At 37.2% G+C, this 9,809-nt stretch overlaps 1 protein-coding gene across 1 annotated transcript; it reads left to right on the forward strand.

The window, feature by feature from the left end:
* The first annotated feature begins 2,318 nt into the window (after positions 1-2,318).
* On the forward strand, positions 2,319-8,798 carry LOC134261943 (uncharacterized). Its single transcript, XM_062744324.1, has one exon. It carries the CDS (start codon positions 2,319-2,321, stop codon positions 8,796-8,798), a length of 6,480 nt encoding a protein of 2,159 aa, XP_062600308.1.
* The last annotated feature ends 1,011 nt before the right edge of the window (positions 8,799-9,809 follow it).

Below are 9,809 nucleotides of genomic sequence, written 5' to 3' on the forward strand. Positions count from 1 at the left end.
GAGTCTGACTGTTGGTAGGTTTAGCTCTCAAGCTGGACGGACCTGTGCTTAGTTAAGAGCACACATTGGTCACGGTTACCGGAGGGGTGGATATAACCATTATGGCGATACAAATACATGCACTATGAGCTCGACCGCGACCCGGGCTCTTATAATGTGGTCGCATATTATCCCGAAAGATGTACAAACAGAAGCTCGACCGCGATCCGGGCTTTAAAACTGTGGTCGCCAACAATAAATGCAAACAAAAGAGCCCGACCGTGACCCGGGCTTCAAAGATGTGGTCGCACTTGAAATATTATTTTAGTTATGGTCTTTAAATTTGAAGGACCAAGATTAATTTGAAATGGTACATGGCACCTTCAAGCCATGTGGAAGTCCTTTTCAATTATTAGTTAAGTTCTTTAAAAAAACAAAGATAACAGTATACTCAATTTGAAAAAAATTACAGATTTTAGGCAAATGCACATGGCTTGAAAATATGACTAGCGTCCCCGTCGCGGTGCCGGGCGCCACACCTTCACTTAGTTAAATGTCTGCAAGAAATAAAGTATTTAAGTGGCCATTATTAATGATAAAAATTAAAAATCATAGAAGGGGGTGGTGAAAAAGTCAATGTGTGGTGGCAAATAGTCATATACATGTAAATTGAATGAGTTTAAGCAAATGCTAGATAGATTGTGGACTGGTGGAGAAAATGAACAGGGCTTAACTGGATACAATTAAATACATTTTGTGTTCTTACATAAATATACAACAAAAGATCAATACAACATAACTTCTTAGCAAAACATTAGCATACAAATGCTCCTTTCAGAAAATGAACTCAATTGATGCCTCGCTTCTGCAGTTAGTTGGTCTTTGTTTCAAAATGCGCCAAGAAGATAAGTTACCGGAGGAGCACCTGAAACTTGTTGATTCCATAACGGATCAAATTCAGCAAGACGTGAAAGTTATTAGAGATCATCACCATGAACTAGAACTAAAGCTTACTACCACTAAAAAGGAGGAAGCAATACTGAAACCAAAACTACACGAGTCAGAAAACGAAGTGGAAAAACTGAAAGAAACGTGTAGAAAACTTGAAAATGATTCAGCAGTTCTCAAGGAAAAGTGCCAAGATCTTGAAAGCAGACTTGACACAAGCTTGATTGAGGATGTTGAAATGAGTGGTACTCTGGTGCCAGAGGGGGTTAAGACAACTGATACTTTGATGTCAAAAGAGGGTATTGACATTCGCAGTCCATTCATGCCACAAAATGAAATTGTAGACAATTCATAGATGAAGTGAAACATTTATTCTTACGATAGAGAGATATTACAAAACTACAGAACTGTCTGGAGAAAATAGAAAAGACATTTATTTGAAAAGGAAATGTCTCCTTGTATTCTACATAAATGTAATTAAAGACGGGTAAAGAACCTGACAATGGTGGTCTCGTGCTGCCGGAAAATACCAGTGCAAACAATTTAACTAAAGATTGTTGAAACTATATCTGTTTCTGGCGACTCGTCACAATTATTTTCTGTTAGCAAATTAAAACATTGAATGAGCAATTGTTTTTCCTATATGAATATAGCATATGTGAATATAGTATATTTATGTTATGGATAATGCTACCTTTGTAACCATAATAATAACTTATTTACTTGTATCTCCAATATGTCATTCCCTTTTATACTGCAAACAACTCTTTGTAAAACCTTTATTTCTTGCCAAGTAGCATTGTATTTGTAAATAAAATGTTTAAAATAAAAATAAATATGGCACCTTCAAGTCATGTGTGATTTTAAAACACATGAAACCTTTAAAAATATAAATATTAAAATTTCAAAATCATCCTAAAATATAAAGAAATGATACGATAATCAAAAGCAAACACATGGCTTGAAAATGGCTGGCGTCCCCGTCGCGGTGCTGGGCGTCACACCTTCACTAGAGAGCCTGAAAAAAGATAAATATACATGTATTATGATTTATTAAAGCTCACTCACATTAAAAGGCTGAAAATAGTCAATGTGTGGCGGCGAATAGCCATATTCTTTTTCTGCTTTCCTGTATGTATCTGCACATATAATCAATAACCATGTAGATTATAATTCAACGGAGCTTTTTGTAAATTAACACATCAAAAATTTTTGCAAATACAATTAAAAATAATAAACTAGATTATCTACTTTCCAAGGTTTATGAAAATTTATAAAGAGCTCCCAAGGAGGTATATACATGTTCTAAAATACCTCCTATCAAAGGATGTGAAATACAATAAAACTATCTTTTCAGAATCAAGCTAATCACGTAGAATGAAACAACAATTATGGCCAAGCGAAAAAGGTCCCTTTCAAGCCGGGAACAAAAAGACAAAGACAAAAGAAGAAAAAGACTTAAGCGAAATGAATTAAAACCCTCCTTGGTATATAGTCCAGTGAATGGACCGTGGAGATTAAAGACTGCAGAATACTTTAAACTAGACAACATAAGCTGCCCGTCTGATAGTGAGGAAACATCTACAGAGTTAGGATATCCATCACTGCTACACGAAACAAATCCTGATGGAAATTGTTTTTTCAGTGCATTGTCTTATATAATCACTGGTACAGAAGAATACCACTCTCAAATCAGGTCACATATTTGTAATCATCTCCTTACGCATCAGGAAGAATTAACTAACGCTCTTCCAAACAAGTATTGCGAAAATGCAGAAGCATATTTATCAAATACTTCAATGCGATGCGAAAGAATATGGGCGACTGAAACAGAAATATTTGCTGCCGCAGATATGCTTAAAGTTGACATATATGTCTATTCCAAATACGGTCCACACTGGAAATGGATGAAACACAGTCCTACACAATCTGATGTAACAGGTGGAATATACCTTTACCATCGAAATTTGAATCATTATGATGTTGTTCTCAGTGTCCAAAATGAAAATCCAAAGGCTCTCAAGAAAAAAGAAATGTATGCAAAAAACAAAGAAAAGTATAGGAAGCAAGAAAACTTGAAATATACTACAGATCAAGAACTGCAACGACGTAAAAAAGCAGCCTCTAAACAGAAATACGAAAAAGACATTCAGTATCAACAGCGTAAAAAAGCAGCCTCTAAACAGAAATACGAAAAAGACAGTCGGTATCAACAGCGTAAAAAAGCAGCCTCTAAAAAGAAGTATAGAGAAGACGCAATATTTCAAGAGCGTAAAAAAAGAAACTTTAGGAAGAAATACAAAGAAGATAGAATGTTTCAACAATGTAAAAATGCAGCCTCTAAACAGAAATACAAAGAAGACAAGAACTTTCAACAGCGAAGAAAAGCAGCTTCTAGAAAGAAATACAAAGAAAATAAAGTATTTCGAGAGCAAGTTAAATTAGCATCTAGAAAAAAATACAGCGAAAATTTGAACTTCAAAAATCGTGTTCTATACTACTCACTAAGGAAGTACAGATCTAATACCATCTTTAGGCAAAATGTAAAAGCGTCCTCGATAAAACGGTATGCATCAAATTCTTTATTTCGCCATAAACTGAAAAGGCTCCTTTTCCAACAATATCACAAGGACCCAACCATTCAGGTTAAGAAAAAAGAAGCAGTGAATCAAAGACGCAAAAATCTTCATGTTGCATTGCAAACATTCACTAAAAACATCAAGAAAATCCCAACATATCCGTGTACAGTGTGTGCAAGGACGCTTTACAAATCTCAAGTAAAGATCTGCAACCGCTCCAAGTATGTAAATGGCAAATTCTCAAGTAATGCTACAAGATGTCTTAGTGGACAATATACTTACGATTCGAAGGAGTGGATCTGCATCACATGTGACAGACATCTGTGTGCAGGTAACATGCCACCACAAGCTCTTGTAAATGGATTACAACTTACGATCGTACCCGAGGAGCTAAAACATTTAAATCACCTAGAAAGACAACTTGTTGCTCTTCGAATTCCTTTCATGAAACTCCTCTCACTTCCAAAGGGTGGACAAAAAGGTGTCAAAGGACAAGTTGTAAACGTCCCGTCAAACATCAGCAGTATCACGACTTCTCTGCCTAGAACTATTAATGAGGCTCAGATGGTCAAAGTTAAACTTAAAAGGAAGCTGTCATACAAAGGACATTACCAGTATGAATGGGTTAGACCAGAAAAGGTAAAAGAAGCAATAGAGTTCCTGAAAAGAAATAACCCATGGTATTCAAATATAGCACTCAGTGACAGTTGGTTTGACCCAGAAACCGATTCAGATTTAGTTAAAGTAGACGAACAAGAAAATTCTTCGGATGAAGAAAATGAAAGTTCAGAACAGGAGAATTTGACAATGCACACACAACCAGTAGAAACGTGTTCTCAGCCTGTTGATTTAGGACAAGAGTATCTAGACACAGAGAACAAAGTTTTTTGCATTGCGCCCGGTGAAAATCAAACACCGCAAAGTATCTTCCAGGAAAAAGGAGCGGATGCAATGGCTTTTCCAAACCTTTATCCAGATGGCAAATTCGGATACTTTGAAGATCGACCTATAAAACTGTCCCCTACAAAATACTTCAATGCCCGCTTATTTTGCGCCGACAAAAGATTCGCAAGAGATAATCAGTTTATCTTCTTTGCTCAATTCATGATTGAAATGTCAAACATTCGATCAAACATATCTATAGCCTTACGGAAAGGGAAAGGAAATACAAATGATGGAGGTAAAGTAACGGCGTCAATGCTTACTAATGCTAATGATTTACAGAAAATTCTTAAATCAGATGCTGGTTTTCGTTTCTTACAACCAGTACGCGGATCGCCTCCATATTGGCAAAGAACAATGAAAGATCTATACGCCATGATTCGGCAGTTAGGAATCCCGACATGGTTTATAACGTTTTCCGCTGGTGAAACTAGATGGGATGAAACAATCAATGCATTAAAAGACCCGGAAGACCCAAGATCACCTGGAGATATAGAATGGACAGAAAAATGCCACCTTATAAGGGAAAACCCTGTGATGTGTGCCCGATTATTTAATAACCGTGTGCAAAGACTTTTCACAGACTTAATTATGTCCCCTTCACAACCAGTCGGAGACGTAGTGGATTTCTTCTACCGAACAGAGTTTCAGCAGCGCGGCTCTCCACATATCCATTGTTTATTGTGGGTCAGGAATGCACCTAAATTAAACGAAAACACAGAGAAAGAAATCTGTACTTTTGTTGATAAATATGTATCATGTTCCATGCCAAATGAGAAAAGCGATCCTGAACTCCATGATATTGTTAATGCTGTACAGGTTCACAGTAAGACACACACAAAGTCATGCAAGAAGAACTCAACGACATGTCGATTTAATTTCCCTAGGCCTCCAATACGCAAAACGTTTCTTGTAAAAGTCACAGAGGAAGACAATGAAAACAAGGAGAGAGAAAAAAATCAAACCACTAACATGCCAACACTTCAGGAAATTGAACACCTATGTAAATCTGGTGCCGAGAGATCTCCAAAACAAATTGTTAAAGATATATGGAGAATAATCAACTCAACAGAATCTAACTTAACATTTGATGACATTCTACTTGCTTGTAATATTACTTACGCCAAATTCAAGGAAAGTCTGTCTGCAAATACGAAGAAAAACACGATATATTACAAAAGAAACGTAGAAGATGGTTGGGTTAACAATTACAATCCAACTTTACTGCGTGCATGGAATGCAAACATGGACATTCAATATGTTATGGACCCTTACTCATGTGTAGCTTATATACTATCATATATCAGCAAAGCAGAAGCCGAAGTCGGCGAACTTATAGGAAATGCACAAAAAGAAGCACGAGAGGGCAACAAGGATGCGGCTACTGCAATGAAACACATTGCTCAGGTTTACGTCCAAAACAGAGAAGTGTCTGCACAGGAAGCTGTTTTCAGAGTTTGCAGCATGCATTTGAAAGAATGCTCAAGAGAAGTTGTATTCATTCCCACAGGAAGCAATGCAATTAAGATGAGTCTTCCTTTGAACATACTGAAATCACGAAAAGGAAACAGTGAAAATATATGGATGTCCTCCATCATTGACAAATATTACGCTCGACCAATTGGACAACCATTTGATGAACAATGTTTGGCAGAGTTCTGCTCATATTACTCTCTCTATCCAGCCTCTAGACCTCCAACTTCTTCCAAAAAAGGTGCACAGCTATTGCACTATGAACTGAATAATGGACTAGGGTACATAAAAGAAAGAAAGAAAGGAAAACAAGCTGTCATCCGCTACCCCCGATTCAATCGCTTGAAGCAGGAAAATGATTACTTCCTGACATTGCTTCAACTGTACCTACCACACAGAACTGTAATAATCAAACCTGAAGAATTCTTCAATTTTGAACATTACATTTTCAATGGAAAAATCGGAAAAAGATCCGTATTGAACATCATTAATGAAAACAGAGCTCGCTTTGAGAGGGATGCTGATAATTTAGAGAAAGCATGGGATGATGTACAGGAGGGCCGCATCGGAGAGGATGCATGGGCAGCAGTAGCCCCTGAATGTGAAGCAGAAAGACTCACACTGCAGGAGAAAAATACAAGCAAAGTTAATAACGAGGACGAAGACATATCTCCAGATATCGAACTTCTGGCGATTTCTAAAAAATCGTCTACATCTACCCAAGCTGGAATCATACAATATCAGAAACCTAAAATTTCTCCTACCAAAATACAAGATTCATTAAGAAAAATGAATTTGATTCAACAACAAGTATTCTACAAAGTAAGAGAATGGGTATTTGAAGTAGCATGGAAAAAGTCTCCTGATCCCTTTCATCTGTTTCTAACCGGAGGAGCAGGAACAGGAAAATCGCATCTCATAAAATGCATATATCACGAAACAAACAGAATTCTATCCAAAACACTTGAAACACCTGATGCTTTATCGGTGCTTATAACAGCACCAACTGGAACAGCTGCATTCAACATAGGCGGTATGACTTTGCATTCAGCATTTGGGATTAGCAAAAATATTAAACTCCCATACACGCCTTTGGGGGAAAACATCCTAAACTCGCTAAGAGCAAAATATGAGCACTTAAAACTCCTTATCATTGACGAAATTTCGATGGTAGACCACAAACTTCTAACATACATCCATGGCAGGCTGACCCAAATTAAACAATCTAAGAAGGTGTTTGGAAATGTTGCAATTTTAGCTGTTGGTGATTTCTACCAGCTTCCTCCAGTGAAGGCATCTCCTCTGTACAAGCTAAAGGATTCTATAATTTTAGATCTCTGGAATCCATTATTCCAAATTGCCAGCCTGTCTGAGATCATGCGTCAAAAGGAAGATGTAAAGTTTGCCGAAATGTTAAATCGTCTAAGAGTCCGATTGCGGGGAGAACCATTGCAACAAACAGACTTACAACTCCTTCAGTCTGTTTCTAAAGAGTCAATTCCGATAGAGTCAAAGAATGCTTTGCATATATTTTCAACCAACAACGAAGTGGATGCACACAATGAACAGATGGTAGAAACAGTCTGCAGTCCATGTCTGTACTCAACAGCCAAAGATTACACAAAAAGTACCTCAGGTACGCTGCTCTTGCGAAAGCTACCCTATTCCTCCTCATCGCCAGAAAACCTACCAGACATAATCAAACTTGGAATCAATGCACGGGTTATGCTAACAAGAAACATTGATACAGAAGATGGTCTTGTTAATGGCGCATTTGGTACAATATCTGCTATAGAGGTCAGGGGAAATGACATCGATGCGGTATATATACAATTTGATAACGAAAACATTGGCAGAAAAGCCATCTCCACCACAGTTTCAAATGTACAAGGATCAGAAAAAGCTGTCCGTATAACGCCATATGAAGATGTTCTTGTAGGACGAAATGCACTCAGAAAACAATTGCCACTTAAGCTGGGTTGGGCAGCAACCATTCACAAAGTGCAAGGGATGACAACAACACAAGTAGTAGTTTCACTTCAAAAGATATTTCAACCAGGAATGGCATATGTAGCATTAAGTAGAACAACTACATTACAAGGACTCAACATCTTGCATTTTGACACAGATTGTATTTTTGCGTCAGCAGAAATTAAGGAATCACTTTCTAGCATGCCAAACTACCTCCTCCAAACTGGTGTTGATGACAAATGTTATTGTCTGAAACTATTGTTGCATAATACAGAAGGTCTCCTCTCACATAGGAAAGACATTGAAAACGCTGGTTTTGTGAATGACTCCCAAGTTATATGTTTCACAGAAACATGGCTTACCAAGAAAGACTACGTACCTCCCAGCTTAATTCCAAACTCAGATGTTCACGCAGTCTATCGAGAGGATGCATACACATCCTCTGATCCCATATTTCGACAACTAAAATCACAGGCTAAGGGTGGGGTCGCAATATTTACAAAAGATGTCAAACATTCAAGGTACACGACCAAAGTAAAGGACTTAGAGTGTGTGTCAATACAAATATTAGAACCAACAGCGGTAGCGGTGTTCGTGATATACAGACCTCCAATATATCCAATGGATAAGTTTAAAGCCAAAATCAGCTCTCTATTATCCCAAATCAATCAAGAAATATCCTCCCCAGTGTTGATTCTGGGCGATTTCAATGACAACTACTTTGGAAAACCATCTCTAAAAACGTTGTTTACAAGCTATGGCTACCAACAACTTGTGAACAAGCCAACGACAGAGAGTGGCTCTTGTCTCGACTTGGTGCTCGCAAAAGACTTCCCAGAAGATCCAAATGTGACAATTGAACATTTGTATTATAGTTTCCATGATGCAATTTCTATTAAATTGTAAAATTTGTAAAGCAATGTAACAACTGTTCGATAGATGCGCAATGAGAATGCAAAATGTACATACAAATTCTATATAACTCATGTCTATTGTAATATAACAATTGTGTTTATTGTACATTTATTGTCATACATGTTAATTGGATAAGAGAGAAAATGCACGATGTAACTTATTAATTTAAATGTTCTACAGATGCGCGATAATAATGATTAAAGCTATGTACAGATTTTATTCAATTCATGTCCATTTTAATATAGAACATATGTTTATTGTACATTTATTGTCATACATGTTAATTGATTATGAGAAAAAACGTTTAAAAAAAAAAAAAAAAAAAAAAAAAAAAAAAAAACACTGTCGTCGTCTGCTAGGCGGCCTGATGAGCCCTTACAGGGCGAAACGGTGTTCAATACATTTTGGACATAAAGCATTTGTTATGTGTTGTTTGTTATGTGGCATACTTAGACCTTACAGGTTTAATTAGTGGAGAAATAGTCAGACAGTCATTTTCATATACTTACCGCCTCTCACATGGTCCGCCGTGTGAGGGGTATTTTTTTTTCTTATATACGCTAGAAGAATATATTTCTTCTTGGCATGGAGAGCTCTGAAGGGAGGAATCAGTGTCGTGCATCATGACATTGCGACGTCTTGATGAACCCTTGCATTGCACGGCGAAAAAGTAAAATGTACGGAATGACATTGTCGTGGTCTCCTAGGCTGTCTGATGACCCTTCGGAAGACTAAAAAGTGTAATGTTGAAAAAAAGAAAGACAAAGTTCCTTTCTTAAAAATGTTTCCGAAAAATTACAAAATCTTATATGTCTTGAATTGCAATCTGTGTCTTTATATGCCTTGCGAGGGATTCTCATGGGATGACAACATGTTTCTTGTATACACATTAAGACACTATTATAGTAATGCAGGCTGTCTGATGCAGGGCCTGTTTTTAATCAACTATAGGTTACTTTGTGTCAAAGTTAACAAATAGTAAGGGGACAGTGATGTCTTAAC

This window comes from Saccostrea cucullata, unplaced genomic scaffold (assembly GCF_032062105.1).
Source record: "Saccostrea cucullata isolate Sc308-1 unplaced genomic scaffold, CSIRO_AGI_Scuc_v1 ctg1017, whole genome shotgun sequence".
Classification (NCBI taxonomy): Eukaryota; Metazoa; Mollusca; class Bivalvia; order Ostreida; family Ostreidae; genus Saccostrea; species Saccostrea cuccullata.

Coding starts and splice junctions, on each gene's coding strand:
- LOC134261943 (XM_062744324.1), top strand. CDS start 2,319: ATGGCCAAGCGAAAAAGGTCCCTTTCAAGCCGGGAACAAAAAGACAAA.